The sequence below is a fragment of the Diceros bicornis genome, chromosome 27 (assembly GCF_020826845.1).
Source record: "Diceros bicornis minor isolate mBicDic1 chromosome 27, mDicBic1.mat.cur, whole genome shotgun sequence".
NCBI lineage: Eukaryota > Metazoa > Chordata > Mammalia > Perissodactyla > Rhinocerotidae > Diceros > Diceros bicornis.
Window position 1 is genome coordinate 23,058,639 of NC_080766.1, and position 23,676 is coordinate 23,082,314.

General features: G+C 32.6%; 1 protein-coding gene across 1 annotated transcript in view; it reads left to right on the forward strand.

The window, feature by feature from the left end:
* Nucleotides 1-23,676, forward strand: part of NCAM2 (neural cell adhesion molecule 2) — a 444,936-nt gene that overhangs the window by 341,624 nt on the left and 79,636 nt on the right. The window contains exon 9 of the mRNA XM_058522953.1: nucleotides 881-1,031. Within this exon, the coding sequence (XP_058378936.1) occupies nucleotides 881-1,031 (151 nt within the window). The remainder of the gene's footprint in view (nucleotides 1-880; nucleotides 1,032-23,676) is intronic.

A 23,676-nucleotide genomic window follows, 5' to 3' on the forward strand; every position in this document is an offset into this window, starting at 1 on the left:
CAGTAATAAAGTACATGTTTCAAAGGAATTATAAAATGCTAAAGTTTCACTATATTTCCTGACTGTACAAACTAAAATTCAGTGAGTAAACTATCTCTGTTTTAATATGTCTGCTATAACGGTATTTAAGTGATTTAAGAAAATAATTCTAGGTATGCTAGTTATTTTGCACGCAAGAATCCTTATTTGAAATATAATCAATAGACTATTACATTATAAGCAATTCCTTGATTTGAGTCAATGTTCATGGAGTAAGTGATTAATCATTTTCGTATTTTTTCCATTGACTTCTTAAGGATGAATTAGAGAGTGCTGTATTTTTAATAATTTATCTATGATGCATCTGATACCAAGTATGCTTATGAGCAGTGCTGTTGCATTCATTCAAAAATGAAAACTATAAATTACTTTTAAAGGCTTTAATTGTCATAAATCTTGACACATTTTCCTTACATGGTGAAATAGGAAACTAAAGTACAGCAGGAGTATCATTGTCATCGGTAGGTTTTAGCGAGAATTGAATAGGCCTTGTTGTTGTTTTGTTATGTTTGCAAAGAACATAATTGGAAGCCAACAAAACCCTTCCTGGAAGAACATGCAAGCTGTTTAAGAAGCGAAGAGCATACTAAATAAAAGAGGCAGATAAAACATGTGTTTAAGTTTTTACTACATGTCAGTGTCCTTGTAAGCAAGTAGGCAGGTAAAATAAGCCAAAAACAGTAAATCGTAAATACAGAAACACTGCTTTTTGGAAAAAAAATTTAATGCAGGTAAGAGTTTATTTTCATTTACTGTATGTATGTTAAACACCGTATGTTTGAACGTCATTTTACACAAAACAAGCGTAAAATCTTTCTTTTTCCTGAATCGATGTAAACAGAGCCCAGATGGCCGTATCGAAGTCAAAGGGCAGCATGGAAGCTCGTCACTGCACATTACAGATGTGAAGTTGTCAGATTCAGGGAGATATGACTGTGAAGCTGCAAGTCGAATTGGAGGGCACCAAAAGAGCATGTACCTTGATATTGAATGTAAGTTACTTTCATTTTGTATGTTTGTTAAAATAACTTTTTCTGCTTTGAAAAACATGAATTTTTGTAGGAAAATCACAATACATACATAGTTAGCGTTTCAGTATGTAATGCATAGCTTCAAAATGAATGTAGCCATTCAAAGTCGGTTATTAGAGACATCTAGTGGATGTTCTGGGACTTTTCACAGTGCTGTATATTTAATGGTCTTGAGGTTGCTTATCCTGAAAAATGTGACTGTTTTTTGCAACATTTAACTCAAAATACCAACTGAACTATATTAGTTACCAGTAATCGGTCAACATTTCCTTAGATTTTTATCTGTTTATTTATAATATTAATGGTCCTGTGTCTCATATATATAGCGAGAGTTTTCATTTCTTATTCAAGCTGTTTTCTTGAGTTATTTTAATCCTCATAAGATATGATATAATATTTGAAAAACAGTGGAATATGTCAGCACTTATATTTTATCCAAATGGTATTTATTGCCTACAAGTGGGGACTATGACAAGGAGAGTTGTTAAATAAATATAAAGATATTCATAACTATGTTAGTTTTGGAAGTTTGAGAGCTAGTTTAAATGGAACCTGCACATAAATCACCATAAGTCATTGCATTTTAGGGTAGTTTGGGATACGTGTTCATAAAAAAAGGAAGAAATTTAGCCTTATTCTCAATAAATATTCAGGAATTATCAATGTTAGAGGCTCTCTGATGCTTGAAAGGACATAGCTGCCTTAGTGGGAATGTATAAGATACTCTTATTGACAAAATGTTTCTACTGAAAAATTTCTAGTATATTAATATTGATAGAATGTGATGGTAACTTAAGCAAGATGTGCTTTCTTATTAAGAATGCCTTTAGAAAGCAAATATTTCTCAAGAACAGACACAAATAATCCATATTATTTTACATATTCATAAACCGTGCTTGTCAAGGAATTCATGGAGGGACCAGTTAAACAATTCTAAAAGAATGGATTACGAAAGATATTCAACAGTAGAAGGCACTTTGATTCTATCACAAAATACTGATTTTTCTTGCTAAAGTTAGGCAGTTTCCAAGAAGGTCATTTCATTACTGTCATACGTCTTAAAAAACATGCAGATAAACAAAATGCCTTGATATTATTCAGGACAGAGAAGGAAGTGATGCTAATAACTTATTTAACATGTTTTTTTTTCCTAATACTGTTTTCTACTATTTTCCTATTATCATATGTATGTTTCTTTTTCAGGTCAACAGCATTTGTAGCAAATTATAAACATTTCTCCAACTTTTGTTGTTTATAATCGGTAATTCAAAATATGTATTTTAAACTAAAATTTACTTTATAATTTTTTTTCTTTTCTTCAATGTGGATCTACATGAACAACAATTTAAAGGTGCCAAGATATGATATATGTTAGAACTGCCCAACCAGCTTAAAGGGGAAGTCCTTAAGAATACCCCAGCCTCTTCCCACTGTCCTAAAATAGTGCTAGGCATCATATTTTCTTAAACTTAATATTTAGGGCTTTTTCTTTTGCACTTTGTAAATATTTAAAAATGTATTTGACATATCATAGGATTATTACTAAATCTCTGTTGTAAGTACTCCGGAGAGTGGAGCTCATGAGAAATGAGCATTGTTGATATTTGCAAAACACAGGAAGGCAGAGGGGCTTGTACAGGGCAATATGATGCTAATATGCTAGTGCTAGGATCAGTGCTAATTAATTGTGTGACCTACATCCCTGGGACTTCAATTTCCCTGTGTATAAAATAAGAAAGTTGAAGGAAGAGATTCTTGGGACTTATTCATACTCAGCTACCTAAAAAGGCTTTTACTCAAGCATAGCCACATCCATCAAACGTGCCCTAGAACTTCTGAATTATCCTCCACACATGCCAACATAGATGTTTCAGTATGAAATAAAATAAAAGTTAAACTAAGATCTATAATTTTTATATATATATATTTTAGAATCTCATTGAAAAGAATTTAAAAAGCCATACTAGCTCAAACCTAGGGTCTTAAACTCTTAAGATAAAATGTGCTGAGTGACTGTGGCCACAGAGATGAATAAAACACAGCTCCTGCTTTATTAGGACGCTAAGATCAGCAGAGATTTAAATCAAACCTCAAGATGAATTCAAATTTCAAAGTGGTAGGTGGAGAAAAATATCAAGATAATGTGAAATGCTGATATAATGACATGAGATTTTTAGTTATCATTGATTTCAGCTAGGTAGAAAACAATGGGATGAACAAATGATTGTATATTGGGGTATGAATTATTTGCTCTTGTGATCTTTTAATAACATGAATACTTTAATACAGGAAAAAAACACTTAAGATACTCTGTTTTTCAATGACTGATTGCTAACAAAGTACAAAATTGCTTCTGCTCACAGATGCCATCCTCCTTTGCTTTAAAGGTTTAAATATTGGTCGGCCTGTTTAATTTTTCTGGAGTAAATATTTAGAATAAGGCTCACCAGCAAATTATATAGTATTTCTTATTTAGACAAGATTAAAAAAAACTTGTTTTGTAAAAGAATAGTTTGAGAATTCTTTGAACATTCCCTGAGATCATTGTTGCCACAGTGTCGATTAGAGGCTGAGTAGGTAAGTATGTTTCAAAAACAATAAAATCATTTTTTTCACTATTAAACCATTGTTTAAAAAATACTTTTTGTCTTGTTTTGTTGAAATTGAGTTCAATGGCTCTTAGAGCACTTGATCAATTTTTTTCAAAATTAAATGTGTAAATTTATTCTACTTTAGTGGGAATAATTAGAAAAATAAATATCCTCTGTTTTACAAGTCTAGTCTAGGTGTAGTTGGAATACAATACCCATAAATAATGTGTAAAATGTGATCGGTTTTGACATATGTGCACACTCATAAATCTGTCACAATAATCTAGATAAACATTTCCATCACCCCCAAGAGCTTTCTGAAGCCCCTTTGTGATGTATTCTTCCTTTTATCCTCATCTCCAGGCGACTGCTGAGCTACTTTCTATCACTATATTTTAGTTTGCGTTTCCAAAATTTTATATATGTGGAATCATACATATAATGTATGTATGTACATTATTTTTATTTTACATATTTGCGAAGCTCTTTTATTCAGCATACATTGATATACATATGTGCGAATCAATGATTTATAATAATTTCTTCCTGTTTTTGCATTGTATAGGTAAAATAGAGTGTGTGTATCTAGTCACCTGTTGATAGGCATTTAGTTGTTTTAAGTTTTTGGCTATTATGAAAAAACTTTTGGGAACATTTTTGAACATTGTGTGGACATATATATTCTTTACTCTGGAATAAATATTTTTCTTTGTTTTCTTAAAGTTTGTTTTTGAAGAGCAAAAGATTTTAATTTTGCTGAGGTCCAGTTTACCAAATTGGACTTATGTGTGATATTGTTCATGTTCCACCCACAAAATCATTATCTAACCCAAGGCCACAAAGATTTATGCCTATGCAATTTTTTTTTTTTCTGGTGAGGAAGATTCGCCCTGAGCTAACATCTGTTCCAATCTTCCTCTTTTTGCTTGACAAAGATTTGCACTGAGCTAACATCTACACCAGTCTTCTTCTATTTTGTATGTGGGTCACTGCCACAGCATGGCCGCTGATGAGTGGTGTAGGTCCACTCCTGGGAACTGAACTCCAGGCTGCTGCAGCAGAGTGCACGGAACCCAACCACCAACCCATGGGGCTGGCCCCTCTATGCTTTCTTTTTAATGTTTTGTCGATTTAGATTTTGCCTTAAGGTCCACAATCCATTTGCGTTCATTTTTGTGGAGTCAGTATATATTATTTTTCCATACATATATCCAAATTTCAGCACTATTTATTGAAAAGACTTTCCTTTTTCTACCTAAGGGTTTGCTAATATTGCTGATCTTTACAATGTATTAGCTTTTGGCTTCATTAATTTATTTTCTCTATCATATATCTTTTTTCTTGTTTGTTGATCTCTGTTTTATTTTCATTATTTCCATTCTTCTGTATATTTTGGATTTACTTTGTTCTTGGTTTGTAGATTCTTGAGGTGGAATATTAGGTCATTTATTTTAGATATTTCTTACTTTCTAACATAAACATATAAAACTCCAATCTCTCACTAAACAGCACTTTCATTGCATTGCACAAATTGTGATACCTTGTATATTTGTTGTCATTCAGTTGGAAATATTTTCTAATTTTTCTTGTAATTTCATCATTGGTTTGGAGTTACGTTTATAAGTATATTTTTAACTTCCAGATATTTAGCATTTCCCTAGATATTTTGCTGTTATTTATTTCTAATTTAATTCAATTGTGCTTAGAAAATACCCTCTGTTTGATTTTGATTCTTTTATATTTACTGTGATTTGTTTTATGTCCCAGCATATGATCTATCTTGGTGACTACACAATGTGTACTTGAAAAGCATATGTATTCTGCAGTCATAGGATGTTGTGTTCTATAAATATCAATTAGATCAAGGTGGGTGATAGTATTGTTTAAATCTTCTATGTCTTTACTGATTTTTTTTTTTTTAGGGAAGATTGGCCCTTAGCTAACATCTGTTGCCAATCTTCCTCTTTTTTTTTTCCTCCTCCAAGCCCCAGTACATAGTTGTATATCCTAGTTGTAGGTCCGTCTAATTCCTCTATGTGGGACACTACCTCAGCATGGCTTGATGAATGGTGAGTGCCCAGGATCCGAACCGGCAAACCCCGGGCCACCGAAGCAGAATGCACCAACTTAACCACTACGTCACCAGGCTGGCCCCTCTTTACTAATGTTTTTGTGTAGCTGTTCTATCAGAGTGAGGGTGTTAAAATCCTCTATCATGAATGTGAATGTCTTTATCCCCCTTTAATCCCCTTGGTTTTTGCATCATGTGTTTTGAGGCTCAGTGAGGCAATGCACATTTATAGTTTTTATGTGGTATTGTATGTATTGTGTGTTGTATGTTGCACATTGTGAGAAAGCAGGATTTTTTGGAAAAGACAATAATGCTGGGAAAAGTAGAAGGCAATAGGAAAAGAGGAAGATCAAATGTAAGATGGATTGACTCCTAAAAGAAGCCATAGGCATGAGTCTGCAGAAGCTGAGGAGGGCTGTTGAGGACAGGATGTTGTGGACATCACTCATTCATAGGGTTGCCAGGAGTCAGAGCTGACTTGACAGCATCTAACAACAACAATGTTGTATTAGTTTCCTATTGCTGCTATAACCAGTGATTACAACCTGAATTACTGTAAACAACACAAATATCTTACAGTTCTGGAGATCAGAGGTCCAAAACGATTCTTACTGCGTCAAAATCGAGTGTCGGTAGGGCTCTGTTCCTTTGTGGAGGCTCTAGGGGAGATTCCGTTTTCTAGAATCTGTCCACATTTCTTGGCTCATGGTCCCCTTCCATTTTCAAAGCCAGCAATGGCAGATCAAGTCTCTCACATGACATCACTCTGACTCTGCTTCCTTCCTCACATCCCTGTCTCTGACTCTCCTGTCATTACATTGGACCCACGTTGGATAATACAGGACAATCTTCTCAGCTCAACATCCTTAACTCAATCACAGATGCAAAGTCCTTTTCACCATGTAAAATAACATGCTTACATGTTCGGGAGATTATGATGTGAATATCTTTGGGGGTTCATTATTCTCTCTCCCATATGTGTCTTCCTCATGAATTATTTTATTTTATTTTCTCTACTAATCTCTTTAACTTGATGTATTTTATCTAATATCCAAATAGCTTCTCAAGCTCTCTTATGCTTACCGTTTGCGTACCTTTTTACATTCATTTACTTTCCTCCTTTTTGTATTTTTATCTGAAATTAAAATGTTCTTTTTAGGAAGCATATGATAGAATATTCCTTTTTCAGCAACTCTGTCAATCTCTACCTTACGATTAGAGTGTTTAAACCAGGAGTTGGAAGTAATTGAGTCAGGTAATAAATATTTTATATTTTGCTGGGCCTTATTATGGTCTCTGTCGCATTTTAAAGAAATGTACCATTTTTTTTCTCTTACAAACAAAGATATAAAAAAACATTTTTAACTGTAAGCCACATATATAAGAGGTTCTTGGACTATGTTTTTATGTTTTGCCCAAGGGCATAGTTTGCCAGCTGTTGGTTTAGACTCTTAAATTTAATGCAATTAGCGGTATGCTTTCATTTAGGTTACAATTTTATTTGTTTTCTACTTTTTCCCTCTGTTTTTTCATGTTCTGTTCCCATTTTCTTGTATTCTTTTGAGTTATTTGAAAATTTTAATATTTTATTTTAATTTATATATTGGCAATATCTCTTTGGTTTTTGTTTTGTTTTGCTTAAGTGAACCTCTAGGGATTATAATAATATACAAACCTAACTTTTCATAGTCTACATTGAGTTAATATTTTTCCACTTTACATTAAATACAGAAACCTTGCAACCATATAGGTCCCTTTATATCTGCTCCCCATTGATCTTTTTATTATTGATTTCATATGTATTACATCTACATTCATTGAAAATCTTATCAGAAATTATGATAATTTTCATTTTAAAAAGTCATAAATATTTTAAGGAACTATTTGTAGAGAAAAGAAAAACAAATTTTTATTTACTCATTACTTAACATTTCTTTCCTTCTTCCCTTCATCCTTAAGGATCAAATTTCCCTCTGATATTATTGTCCTTCAGCCTGAAGAAATTCCTTCTCCATGTCTTGTAGAACATATTTGTTTGGGATAAATTCCATTAATTTTTTTCATTTGAAAATGTTCTCTCTCTCCTTCATTCCTGAAGGATTTTTATCCTGGAAGGAATTCCAGATTCGTGAGACATTCATGATAACTTGAATTTTTGATGCCTGTGTGCCGCATGTCATTTTTCTCTAGTTGCTTTCAGTTATTTCAAGTTATTTTCTTCACTTCATTATTAACCACTTTGATTGGGACGTGTTTAGGTGTGGTTTTCTTTGAGTTTATCCCATTCAAGATGTACTGTACTTCTTGAATCTGTAAGTTTATATTAGTCAATATATTTGGGCAGTTTTTGACATTATTTCTTCAAATATTTGTCCTTTCCTAATCTTTTACTCATTTCTAGGACTTACACACAGTAGACCTTCTGAAATTATCTCAAAGATCACTGAGACACTATTCAGGGTACATATCTTATTTCTCACTGTTCTTCAGATTAGATAATTTCTACTGTTTCCTCTTCAAGTTACTGATTCTATATTCCTCCTCTCCTTTCTCCTACTAAGTCCATCCGGTGAGTTTTTTGTTTTAATATATTGCTTATTTTTAGCTATAAATTTATAATTTTTTTGTTTTATATTTTATGGTTCTCTGCTGGCATTTCTTATATTTTCATTCACTTTATGTATATTTTCATTTACCTCATGGACTATAGTTAAAATAGCTGCTCTAAAATTTATATCTGATAGACTCAATGTCTGGGTCATCTTGGGATGTTCATATGTTGATTGCTTTTTCCCTTTAAAATTGGTCTGATTCTCCTGGTTAATTGGATGTCAAGAAATTATTGGATTGTCTCCTGGATACTGTAAATATTATGTTTTGCAGACTTGGTCTTTAACTCTGAGTCTTTTGACAACTGTCCGGAAAAAGTGTTTTTAAGCAGGTAATCACCGCCAAATTCTGTGTTTCCTCCTTGAGCAGTGATTCAAATCTCAGTTGACTTCTTAAAGCTTTTGATATGCAAGTTTGTATCTGTCCTATGCATGGAAAGCTCAGGGATTAGGCTGAGATTTCTCTGGTCTTATACACAGAATTATGGCATCTCCTTTTCTGACTCCTATCTGGGATTACCTCCACACTATTCAATCTGTATTGGGTTCTTTCCAAGGTACAAGGTAAAATTTGTACTTCTGGACAAATTTTAGCTTCAGAATCACTTCAAAGCTCCTCAACTAGGGCCTCTAGACAAAACTATGAGAGAAAAAAAAGAAGAAAAGTGTGACGCTTGTTTTCGTTTTCCTCCCATAATCTCTCCGATTTTGTTTACTCTACAGAAGCCTTAGAGAGTTGTTTTTTGTTGTTGTGTTTGGTTTTTTGTTTGTGTTATTTGTGTTATTTCTAGAGCTTTTAATTAGTACCAGTAGGGAAGATGGACTATCACAGGCTTACACTGCCATTGTGGAAATAGAAATTTATATATATATATATGTATATGTATATGTATATATGTTTTATTTTTATTTATTTATTTTTTTGGTGAGGAAGATTAGCCCTGAGCTAACATCTGTTGCCAATCCTCCTCTTTTGCTGAGGAAATTTGGCCCTGGGCTAACATCCGTGCCCATCTTTCTCTGCTTTATATGTGGGACACCTGTCACAGCATGGCTTAATAAGCGATGTGTAGGTCTGCGCCCAGGATCCGAACTTGTGAACCCTGGGCCACCGAAGTGGAGCGTGTGAACTTAACCACTATGTCACTGGGCCAGCCCCTGTATTTTATTTTTAATGCATTAAATCATAAAAATATTTGTTTTCTCTAGTTCCTTGAACGAAGAACATGAATGTCTTAGTTTCAGTTTTCAGCAGTTTTTAATTTCTTTCCTTCACTTTTTTTTCAAATTTAATTTTTTAATTTTTATTTCTTATAAATCATATCTTCAAATAAAGCATTACACTGATCAAAAGACTGTTTAAATTACAAAGTCCTAAAAAGAAATTGAGTTTCTTTTTTCTCCTTTAGTGTATCAATCTTTTTGGCAGTCAATTTTATTTAATTTGATATTTTTATCTATACACAAACCTTAATATTCCTGGAAAGTATGTTAAGTTCTCCTTATATAAATCATTTCAAATTTTAAATTGAGAGAGAGGATAGCTTTAGCTGTGATTTATAGTTAGAAGTTCAAAGTTGTTAATAATATCCTTTAACTACAAAGGGTTAATTCTACTGATATAGGCTGAATTTCACTTAAAGCAAAAGAAAACCTTATATATTTTAACATTAACAAACACATTATCAAACTTTAATTATGCATTCCATTGACATATTTCCTCCTTCTTTTTAAATCTCCAACTGAAAGGAGTTTCTCTTGTGGATCTAACCTACACATGAATGTTATATTTAAGTTGTCTCCTCTTGTTTTCTCCCCATAATGAATCTCTTTTAAATATCCGTTACAAATTACTTGTAAGTCTCTAGAAGTCTAGCTTTATCTTTGATTAATCCAGATTCTTATAGTATTTCTTCATATACCTTAATGAGAATTCTCTATTTTTCAGAATTAAATTTACTCATGAATTCTAGGACAGTGCTAAATAACCTAGGAGCCTGGCTCACTTTTCCAACCTTATACTACCTTTAAGAATAAATTTTAGCTTTAGCATGAATTTGCCCATCTATGTACCTTCTCTATGATATGTATATGAGATTATGACCTTCTACAAAAATTCCCTAAAAATGTTTAAAGTTGGTGAATATAATGATGGAAAATTCACTTATGGTAAGTTATATAAATATGCTAGTGAAAAGTGAATTTATACTTCAGTAGCAAGTAACATAATTATTCATCTTAATTTCATTAATGGCTAAAGTTCAGATTTTATTCATGTGGTAGAAACAGAGAAAATGCCATGGTGTTATTATTTGTCTATAGTTAGTATTATTTGGGGATATGGGGTTAAGTAATCATTTGGAATATGTGACCATGGTCATAATTTAAAATATAGCCTACTCCTCTCTTTCAGTTATCTTCCTTGTAAATTAGTATAATTGTATTATGAAAGTTAGAACTTTTTTTGCATCTACAATACCACTATTTGTAATAAATCTTATATTCTTCTCATAAGAAGATTAGTAGCAATTTTGGTTGCATATTGTAACCTAATAACCACGATAAGTACTGAAGCTACCTAAATAAGCTTATTTTTTGGTAATTAAAGCCTGTGTTGCACAAGATAGCTATTCTTTTTATCGATGAATTTATAATAGCAATAAAACTTTCAGTACTTTACATGCAATGCCATGAAAAGTCATTGTTGTGAATAAATATTTGTGTATTAGATGGTAAGAATATTTTTATTCTGCGTCTTTGAATCAGAACAGTGTAGAAACTATGAAAATTACAAAGACATTACCCAATGTCACTATAAACTTGCCAGAACAGTCTTACTGCCTGATTCAGGCACCTACAGGATAATATTGCTAAGAATGAGTGAAAAAGAGTCAAGCCATTTACAATTTGACACCAACCAAATTTACTGTACTAGCACTAAGTTTAGGAGATTAATTCTTTTTTTTTTTTTTTGTTCAAAACCTCTTTTGTGTTTTAGCTTAAGAGGATTCCTTGGCATTCTGCCAGTTCATTTTCAACATTTCAGTGGCCTTACCCTTACTAAGAAGCACGAGTTGTACTAAAGTTCCAATTTATAAAACAAAGGAGGTAACAGGCATGTGATATGTAGTTTAATGCAATAAGCACCGATTACATAGCACGTTTGATTACAATTAGCATATCATTAAGTCTTGTGACTAGGTACTCATTACATATTACCTATTAATTAGACCTAATTATTTTATGTGATAAATTTAATTTAACAGTTACGTGGTAACAATGCATGTTAAGAAATATTGAATTTTTCATTTACATTTTTTTTCTCATTGAGCTCTCTGCACCTGCTTTTATTTCTTGTCAGACATAATAGCAATATTTAAATGCATTTTCTCCTGTGGTATAAAAATCGTTAGCAATATCATAAACATTTGGAGGATGTAGGGATATTAATTAATCTTATAACAAATTCATATTACTTCCATATTTATGTGCATTCCATAGAATTAATAAATTTTTGTCTTATCACATAATTTTTTTCCTCAAATTTTACAGTCTTTCAAGATAACAGTGAATCTAGAACTATGATTGGCTGCATGTACAGAGTGAGGTAGATAAGATGTGAACATGATTTTAACATTTAAAGAAAATTATCTCAATAAACACTTTGATATTAGAAAATCTCCTTGGTTATGGCAGACACACATTTTGTATTTATGATTAAAATCTTGTCTTATGACCCGGACTTTTACGCTCGCCATGATACATTTAAGCTGCTCAAACTTTAAAGAACATGGCTCGTTTGCAGAAATAAATTGGTTCCAATGCCAGAAACTATTTAGGTTTTATATCCAGTATGATAATTTCAAGGACAGCTTCTGAGAGAAATATGAAGCTTATCTCTACATCCAGAAGATAAGAAGGGCAGAACATTAAAAAAGAAAAGTGAAACGTGTTTTACTGCTCAGCTGTATTTTTTAACCCAAACTTTACATGAAGCCCCTGGGAAAATTTGAAATATCACATTCCTCACATGCACAGATACTATCAACTCTTCTAGTTTTATCACATTTCTTTTCTGTCTCTGAGAGACATCATTTGATTCAGATCAAGTCTTATTGTTAAAATGTACTTCGGAGATTATCATGATGAAATGTTGTTGGAGAATTTTAGGAAATATCCAACCCTTGAGAGGATAAACCGCAGAAGTAAACAAACAAATATCACATATAAATAAAAGCTGTCATTTTGTGTAAAACTACTGGCTTTATCACTGCCTCTTGGCACCTGCTTAACTTTAGTGGCCAGAAATACTGAACCCTACCTGCAATTTGCCAGTTTTCTGCCCTTCCTCTGGAATGAAGACCTTGCCCCCAGGCGCCCCGGTTCTCACTAGCGCAGTGAGTGTCTTAATTTGGGCTGCTGTAACGAAATACCATAGCCTGGTCATTTAAACCGAAGCATTTATTTCTCTTGGTGCTGGAGGCTGGAAGTCCACGGTCAGGATGCTGGCATGGTCACATTCCTGGTGAGGGCCCTTTTGCTGGTTTTGTCTTCACATGGCCTTTCCTTGGTGCGTGCACACAGAAAGAGAGACACCTCCTGTTTCTTCCTTTCTTTAAGTGCATTAATCCCACCATGGGGATTCCACTCTTATGACTTCATCTAAAACTAATTACCTCCCAAAGGCGCCACCTCCAAATACCATCACATTGAGGATTAGGGCTTCAACATATGAATTTGAGGAGGGCACAGACATTCAGTCCATAGTGGTGAGCTTTCTGGATTTGATAGAGAGAGCACCTCACAGATAGAACTAGTGCCGGGTTTCACAGAGTAAAGCTGCCCACTGTGATCACATCATACCAAGCCTTCGCTGACTTCACTCAGTTTTGTCATCTTGAAGATCCTGAAAGATACACTAAGACCTTATGGCAGACTGCTTACTGCCTCTTAGTCTGTTTAGGCTGCTATAACCAAGTACCATAGACTGGGTGGCTTATAAACAACAGAAATTTATTTCTGGCAGTTTTGGAGGCTGGAAGTCTGAGATCAGGGAGCCAGCATATCGGGTTCTGGTGAGAGCCTTTAGGATTAGATGAGGTCATCTCATCTAATCCTAATCACCTCCCAAAGACCACACCTCCTAATGCCATCACATTGGGGCATAGGGTTGCAACATGTGAATTTGGGGGGAACACAAACATTCAGTCCATAACAGTGCTCCTCCACCATCCTCTTCCTCCACCATCCTCCTCCTCCCTAGGATGTGGTGCCAGTAGATTTACCTTGTTAGATTTATTACCTTACGCCTCAGCCCAGAATAACATGGCCGCCAAAAGTTAAGGTACCTCATTCTTGAAAAAGACTAATCCAACAACTGAATCCAATCAGCCAGAACTCTGTGGCCATAAATCTTTAAATCCCCTGAATTCTGTTATCTAATTTCAGTGGAACAGAGGCAGGACAAGTTTTTCCTAGTATTGTTTATGTGTTGTTGATACCTATCCACTGACTTAAGCCAGCTCATAGTCTGTGATAATTTAAACTAGTTAGCAGTTTGCTAATATATTGGGCTTTACTAAAATAGTATTTAAATGTCATAATATTAGCAGCTATCCTTAGATTTTAATGAATCTGCTGGATCTAATCCTAGGACATTGGTCAGGTCATTTAATTATCCAAGCTTCAGTTTCCTGATTTGTAAAGAGAAAGAGATGAATCTAAACTCACTATTTTATGCAGTTAGTCACACAGAGGTTAGGATCTTAATTACATTATTTTCATTCAACAATATTTATCAGGCATGTACTACACACCAAGTACTTTTCCAGGTGTTGAGTATATAGAATTGAATAAAGCAAGTAAAAACACCTGAGTTTATGGAGCTTACATTCTAGCCAGGAAAACCAGTAGTAAACAAAACAAAGTAGCAAAATATATATGTTAACAGTGAAAAGGGCTATGGAGAAAAAAATAAAGCAGTGCAGTGAGATAAATCAACTAATGACACAATAACTATATATAATAAACACGCCAAAACTCAGTGAAATACAATAATAATTCATACAATAATAATTCATACAATAATAATTCAGCTGGGATCGGCTGACCCAGGGCGACCTTGAATAGGGAGATCTGCTTCAAGCAGCAATGCGTCATCATGCTATGGGTCCAGTAATGCTTGTAACAAGGTTGAAGAGGCAGCCACTACAGGGAGGAACCCACACATGGTGATGGCAGAAGCATAAGAGAGCAAGCCCAATAATGAAAGCAAATTTCAAGTGTTTGCTCATGTCATATCTAAAAAGTCATGTGGTTAAACCTACCATCAATCCAGTAGGGTAATGCTCTCCTCTTCTATTGGGAGGGCTTTTGGAGTGAATAATAACTGAATAAAATAAGCCATTTCAAAAGTATATGCCTGTCAGTGAAATTTCAGATGTTTAATTTTAAAATAACATTCAGCTTTGTGAAAATATGTATATTTACATTTTTCTCTAAGTTGCTTCAGCCTTGCTGTATAAATTATCACATATTGAGTGAAAAAAAACAACATAATTTCAATAAGTTGTTCTAAAGACGTTAAAGAAGTAAATGCTATTTTTGTTATAGTCATTTAAGAACCTTCATAATAACGACTCAGTTTAGTAAAATTTCTTGGATAACACTAGGAATAGTGTATTATTAGTGCTTTTCAAAGATGCAAAATGATTGAAGGGACATACAAATATCGCAGTATGTTTAGGAAGCTGGAATCTACTTATATGGAACAGCTTAGAAAGTATCATAAAATAACAGATAATTGAATGCACTTATAATTTAATACATGTCATAGAGACTATACAAATGAGCAGTAATGGAAAAAAAATCCTTTTAGAAATGTGATATCACATTATTTTAAAGAAGAGGAACCTAAGAACCAGATAATATTGACTATATCTATGCAATTTTAAAACCTATATAACTCATTTGACTTACTATATTTATTCACATAGATCTCTTTTTTTCATAAGCATAGTGTAATCCAGAATAAAGTGTCCTCTCTGCTCTAGTATTGCTGACAAGAGAAATTTGTTTCTGCCCCTGTGATGAAGAAAGCTTGATAAAAGCAATTTAGCTCTTTAAATAATTATTTTTAGCACTCCTGGTATCTCAAAATGCTTCATATGTTGCAAAATTGCAAATATTACTTGTTAGATACAAGTAATTCAGTGATACTCCTGTTTGTTTGTTTATCAAAATCTTTGACTTTTCTTGGGCCTCCTAAAATGTTTTCTAAGATTATAAGAACAATTATTAACGTAGTCAGCCCAATACCATAACAGATATCTTATTTTTTGATACTTTTATTTTTTTCTGTGATTTTCTTAGACTTCATAACATGATTAATTTTTGTTCCCAGTACTCTTGAGTCATCAATGCTAAAACAATTGATTTAAACATTTTTCTTGCCCTGAGCAACATTTCTCATTATGATTGCTTATTTTAATTATTTTTAAAAGATCTTTATTTTAGATCTTTAAACAATAAGAATAAGATATGTAAAATTTCCAGATTATAACCTAATATACCAAGATAATAATTGCATTTGAATATATGCACATTTATTTTAAAATTTTATTTAAAATCTTTTGAATTTGCACAATTAAATATTCTCTCCTAGAATGAGTAAAAACTTTTCCACTATAATGTAATATCCACAGAGACAAACTTAATTATTTTAACAACGATCAAATGAAAAAAAAAGAAAAAAGTGAAGTGAAAAAAAAAGAAACACATATTTGTGATTCCCAGGTCTCTAGGAAATTGCAAAGATATTTTTGCATGTAATAGATATAGAATCTTGGGTTTTTTTCTAAATTTAAAGTTTTATTTTGGGAAGACAAAATCAAAAGCACTTTCACAGAATTGTTCACTTGCCTGAATTAGAATTGTAGGTGACTGAGAAACTACTTGGTTACCTATTTAATGGAATTGACAATAGAACATTTTTAAATAAACATAAGTTTAAAAAAAATGCTTCCTTGATTAAATCTTTGTTATATATGGTGTTTTTCATACAGACTATGGTTTCCAATGATTTTCTTGCTTCTATATATTTTTAATTTAATTTCTCTGATTTTTAAATTCATTAATGTTATTATAAAACTATCAATTATTTGTAGTACAAATGTTGTACATAATAGTATACTACTGGCTGCTTTATATTTATTGCCATATTCATTCATTAAATTAATATTTATTAATGCTTAAAATATGGTAGGGGCGGTATATTCACCTAAGGAAACAGAAATAAAGAGTGCACGCTTTTTGGCTCAAAAAAAAAATCTGTCTAAAAGGAGAGATCCATGTCAATAAACTATTATTTTAGAAGAAGCTGTACACTTTTTTTTTTCTGTGATGTAGTGCTCTGAAAATGTATTGCATTTGATTCATTTCTAATCATAACTTGAATTGCTTCTTTTATTCTATCTGCCTCAAATTATTTTGCTCTATTATATAAAAAGAATTAAATTTTGATGATAGTTTATCACTTTTTTAAATAAAAAGGTGTTCTAATAAAGTGCACATTAAAAATATAAAATACAGATCAACGTAAACCGTAGTCAGAAAAAAATTGTGATCTAAGTCCAATTAAATAAAACTATGGTTATTTGAAAGTTATAAATATGTGACAATTTGTTATCAATTTTTGTTGCCAATTTTCATTCAAGAGACTTGAAGGAGGGTAGAAAAGGTTTATGTAATTCCCTACATTTCAGCCTTTCAATTAGAAGGTAATGAATATAAAAGTAAAATGATGATAATAATAATACTTAATGTAATATAATTGCAATTAAATTTGTTAATTACATAATATGCTTAGAATACTGACTGATAGGTCCTAAGCACCACGTTAGCTATTATCATCATCATTACTGTTTCTAATGTTGTTGTTGTTATTATTATTATTATTACTACTACTACTCTGCAGGCAATAATACTGAGAGTTTTTGTTGTTTGTTTTCCATTTCTGTGACTCAGACATCCCATTATGCATATAATAAGCAACATTCTAGAATGTACAACCATGCACTTTAAGATATAAAAGTGGAAACGTTTTAGTTTGCTTTTGATCTTTTTTTAGTCGTCAGGGTTTGATGGACCTGTGAGATTTAAGAAATGAAGCAAATATATGGAGCTATTTTTACCTTGTATAAAATTAATAATCTAGATATCAATTTAAATCACTATATTAAAAGTTTACTTTTTACTTGATAGAGATTTCTTTTCAATAGTAGTAGTGACAAACGCTAAAGTTGTTTGACCTCAATAAGCACAGATTACATATGATACAGAATGTGTTCCTGTAAAATCAGGTTCTGAAGAAACTAGCACTATTGTTATTTATAAAACAACTTTAACACTACTATATCTGTATCACTAATCATTCTTCTTTTGATCACTCAGAAATTTTTATGAAAGAGATTTATTTAAGCTTTGGTTCCTAAATTTATATGTGGAATTGTTCATAATAATAGTATCGTCTGTAAAAATACTCTAGCTATTTATGGAAAATTTGATTATATAAAGCAACAATACAGGACGAAATAGCCATAGGCGGTACAATACTTTTGTTCATATTTGTATATATGATTTAAGGAGGAGAGATATTAAGGCAAGAGAAAGGAGAATAACAGTAGAAAGAAGAATAATTCACTTATTTATAATCAAACTCCTCTTATGGTCAGCAACACATATATTAATAGCAGTCAAGTTAGAGAGAAATCCAGTGTCTGCTAAGAAGTCACATGTAGGCATATCTTAATATAAATGACTCTTATAACTGCAAGGTCATAAAATATGCTGAGATTTATGAATATCTTGGCTGTTCAAATTTAGTACAAAAAATGCGTATCCAGTGTTATGGTTAATTGGCAATAAGCACGCGTCTAATTTAGTATTCCATGTAGCCATTAGAATTCCCAGAGCACGTGGACTGATTCCAGTTAATTTCCATAGCTGATGCTGCATATGAGTGAACATGCAGTAGAACTGGATCTATGAAATTATTAATTGAATTATCCTCTAAATGTGCCAAAGGATATATTAGTTTTTATTCCCTTGATAGTTTCCCTCAGCATAAATCAAATGAGAAAATTCAATGTCTGTAAAAAGTGTCAAGATGTTTTAGATATTAAAAAAAATGTGCAATTAATTCTCAGCTAATTTAAGGGGCTGGCTTCTTCACAAAATAGGCAATGAGTCTATGAAAGACAATATATTGCTATAGAATTAACACTGGATTGGAGTTCCAAGTTCTGTGATTTTAGGAAAGTCAAACAAATGTTGGTACACATTTCCTCCTCTGTTAAAATGAGTGATGATCTCTAGAATACATACTTATCTTGAGTTTTTATTCATTCATTTAACAATTGTTTACTGAGTGTGTACCAAGTGTTGACTATAAATTCAGGTGCTGTACAGAACTGTGAGAAAGGCAACGTTGTCCTTGCTTTCATGGAACTTACTTTTTCATTAGGGAGATGGAGCACTCACAGCTACATCAAGATGAAATGTCTCAAAAAATGGTTAGACATGAGATAGCCAGTGCAAAGGGCTGAGAGCAGAAAAGGGTTGGAGGTGGTTGGGTTTAAGGAACAAAGTTAACCCAAATGGAGACAAGGACACAGAAACAGGCATAGGCCAGCTAATGTAGAACTTTATAAATCATCATAAAAGTTTTTAAGAAGCGTGAAGAGAATCTTTTAAAAAGTTTTAAGCAGGATAGTAACGTTATCTTAAAATAGAAACTGGTAGGCCAGTAAGCCAGTAAGGACGGGGCTTCTGAAATTGACCCAGTAATGATTATGGTCTTGACCAGGGGTGTAATAGTGATGAGAGATGTGAATGGTATTTTTATATAGTCATTTATTGGTGAGGAATGAATATCAAAGCTTTTAAAATAGAATGCTCTATTACACATTAAAATAATTGTTGCTATTATTTGTGGTTCTTAAAATCTAATTGTAAAGAAAAAAATTGAAAATTTTATACCACAGAATATGGCAACCGGAAGAGAGGGCAATATTTCATGGCAGTAAGTAAATTATTTGGAGAGTGTGCAAGACACATTTGTCATAATCCCAGTACTGGTTTACAAGGGCAATACATAGTATTATGTTATCAATATGATTTCAAAAGATTTAAATTTATTTTTCATTGATTGTGAATCTTTCCCTAATAATACTTTTCAATTCAATTCACAAAATGGATGGTATACAGTGGGTTTGTTTAGTGAGTTTCCTGATTCTGTTATTCATGAACCTGTGGAAATGCCAGTCAAAGGTTTTTATATTTCAGTTCCCAGAGCCTGTGTTGTGTTTTGTGATTAGCTTCTGCCTCCTCATGAGCAGGCAGAATTCCGGGGTCCAGGCCAGCGCTCAGCAAGAAGTAAGACTTTACTCAGGTCCCAAGTACTAACCACAGATAAACCAGATCCAGAAGAAAAAGACTACAGAGTCTGAGAGGAAATGACAAGAGAAACTGAAAAGCTCATATTAAGCAAGTCATCAAGTCAGGAGTCTCGTAGAGTGACAATGCTGGGTGACGGGTGCTAGCTGCAAGTTCATTTCTAATAAGGCAAAAAATAAAATAAATAAAATAAAATAAGGGCATTTATCAAAACAGGTAACTTGGTACCAGGTCTGAAGGCAGTCTTAAAAGTTTCTTTGATGTCTCCTGGTATGGACCGGATTGGACCTGGAATCTGCTTTTCCTAACCCGACCTTGAGGAAGTGACAGATTCAAATCCTGGCCACACTTTGCTGTTTCTTCTTGTGCTGGTGACTTCAAGTCAAAGATTCAGTCAAGGGCACAGATGTGAGACCTGTACAAATGTTCCAGCTCAGGCTTCTGCCTGTACAGCTGCCATTTAATTAAATCTAAATAATTTCTCTTAAGGGATATTTCCATTGTTTTGTTTTGTTTGTTTCTTTGTTTGTTTTTCAAATCAGTATGTTTTATTTGTTCTTTTCTTTTCATAAAAGAAATGACTGGATTAAGTAGATTGCTGAGTGATTGCAAGATAATCAAGGTAGCAGTAAGAACATCGGCCACCTTAACGCTAAGTTCATTTTTTGTTGCATGGCGGACATCACCCAGTTCTGGATGCCTAAGTGTAGCCAACACGACATTATGATGATATCAAAGAGAAAACAATTTCTTGATTTTTAAAGTCTGTATTCATTTTACATCCAGTTTTACATATTCCCCTTCCTACAGTCTAGGCAGTAATACATACATTTTTATAAATCATATAATCGTTAAGTAGAAGATGTGGGAGCCTAAAGGTAATCTACTACCCAATATTTTCACTACCAAGGATCTTTTATATTATTTTCTTTCCTGGAGTCTCTGTTTTTAAATATATTAACTTAATAAATAGTATTTATTAAAGAAGAATAATTTTTAATTTTCATTATTATACATATACATACATTATTATACACTATTCTTACATGTATGTGTATACGGTAAACTGCCAACCAGAGGCTTTTATAAACAGGAAATAATTAGAATTACCTTCAGGAGTTTATATAATTCTAGCCAACAGCAAATGTCACCTTTTTTTTGGTCCTGTGCTTCTTTATATTTGGTAAATATTACAACCCTCTCCATATCTTTTTAGTTTGGCCCAGACTCATATTGTCTTTGTTAGTGGACTCCTAAAAGTTAAGGAAACTAGTTCAACTAATTAATTTTATAAAGAAAAAAAGAAAAAACCTGAAGCCCAAACTCATAAACAGAAAATCAAGGTCACATCATTGCTATCTGGCAGAGTTGGGACTTCAATTCAATGGTAGGCCTGATGCTATTTCCAATATAATGTTTTGCTTATAAACAACAACTGCAGAATTCTGTTTTCCATTGTGTTTCTACCCATATCGTGTGTGTGTGCATGTGTGTGTGTGTCCAGATTCTTATTGTAAGACTAATGGCAATCTATGAGAAGCACTTAACACTGTGCTCAACACATTTTATGTGCTCAAAAAATATTAGAGGGTAAAGTCCATGTTCTTTTGGGAAGCTTTCCCTGAGCCTTCCCTGCATATCCTAGTTAGGGTTAGTGCTAATACCTTCTGAGATAGGAATCTCACCCATTCCACTTACATTGTACTACGCATTGCCTTGCAGTGTAGTTATTTATTTTTTCATCTGCCTGATCCAGTAGGATGGATTGCCTGTTGAGATGAATTCCTCGCACTGAAATAGTGCTTAGCGTAAAATAGACACACAATGATAATTCTGGGTATTTAGTACAGTAGCTGCCCTTCCCGGAGTTGCACATTCAGAATCTTTAAGAGGAGGCCTTAGACGTGTGAGTTTTTCCTCCACAAGTTCAAAATATGGTGTCGATGAATATCCAGGGTGGAGAAACTTTTATACCTAAACAATTATGTCCAGCATCTGCTGATGGCTTAGTGTCAACAGATAAACATTGATGTTATTTTGACTAGAGATGTGCAATCAATTCAATCATTTTGATTTAGAGGATTTTAATATTTTGTTTGGCAAGGCAACTTATGATGGAAGTATTTGGAATGGATGATGGAATAAATGTATAAATAGATAAATAGTTAAAATATCAAACCAAATATGATTAAAATGTAAACAAAATGTTATTCACAGTATTTTGTAGAGCATACTTATTCTTAAACAAGTTATTGTAGGAGTGAAATATGTAGAGGAAATAGAATGTATCACCTTTTTCATTGTAGCATGGATTCAATTTAGAAACTCAAATAAAAATAAGACCACTAAGGAGTCAAGTGCAATATATGATACCACAATATTGTCAGAATTGAAGATGAACTTTGCCCTCTTTATACATAAGAAAAAAAATGTAATGCTGTTTCTTTTAACTCTCAAGTGTATTATCTCATATGCAGAAACTTAAAATTTACAAAAATAATAAAGTTTCTTTTTGACATGCTGGCAAATCTAAAAAAAAAAAAGAAAAATTAATAGATAAGTTTTAAAAAATAAAAATAAAGCGCTTACAATTTAATTGCAAATAGTTAAAGTGTCTCAACAAATAAAACAGATAAATGTAAATGTTCACTCTAGACTGAATATAGGCAGTATATACTCAAGGAAAATGCATATGAATGTCCAACAAAATATCTATAAATTGCGATTATCAGGTTCAAATATGAAGATATACTCAAAGTGGTGGTTGCCTAGCACATGTTAGAATTGACAATGATAGAAGGAATGTAATGTATTTTCAACTCTTAAAGTTTCAACAGTGATTTGAAAACAGATGACAACCTAATTTCTTCATAAATGTCCTAATAGGAAGTTGAATATTAAACTCAGGAAATTCCTATGAATCTTTTAGATGGAAAAATTACATAGTAAATACATTTTTAAATAAAAAATATAAATTAAAAGTGTTTTAAAAAGCAATTATTATATATTAAGACATTAGTAAATATGCCCATTTGGAGATTAAATTTATTCTTTCTTCAGATTTTGAATGATATCTTCCATTAACTGTATGCAAATTTTTTTTAATGCAGGAATTTACTTGTCACGATCAAGAATAAAAGTTCTATTAGTTAGCTAATTTATAATTTCTTAATCATAATAGGGCTAGCAGCATAATTTTGAAATTCACCTTTGAAATACAAATCTTATAAATAAGCAGTAACCAAACAAATTTTATACACTACTTTAACATTTCTTATTAATTCAAAATGGAAGGTGCCCAAACTGGAAGCTAGTGGATTGTCTTTGACTTTCTGATAGTGAATCAATGGGTTAACTTATCTCTCTGTTCACAGTCTTAATTTTAGTTTATTATTTTAGTTTTTGTATATCTTGATTCTGAAAATCATGTAAGTGTGTCTGTGAGTTGTCTCAAGTTACTTTCAATTATAAAGTAATTAAACGAGAGAACATATGTAATAGAATAAAAACTGCAAGGTGGTGGGAGGACCTTGTCTTCTGTGTTCAACATTCGATCCCCAATACCCAGAAGAGAACACAGGATGAAATTAGGAAATATTTGTAATATGTAAATTCTAGAACAAAGCAAAATATACTTTAGTTGTCTTCTTGTTCTTGTTTTTCTCCTCTCCTTTTCCCTCTCGCTTTTCCTCTCCTTCTCTCTTTCTCTCTCCCCCTTCCAATTTCAGTACTTTTTTCGTATCTAAGATAAATTTTTATTTAAGCACTGTTTATTCAAGGATGTGTTGCGAAAGCATGGTTTGAGCCATAAAATCCTTAGTGGGGAAAATGACTGGTAAGCCCCAGCATACATTTCTTCTTATAGCTTAGCTTCTCATAAA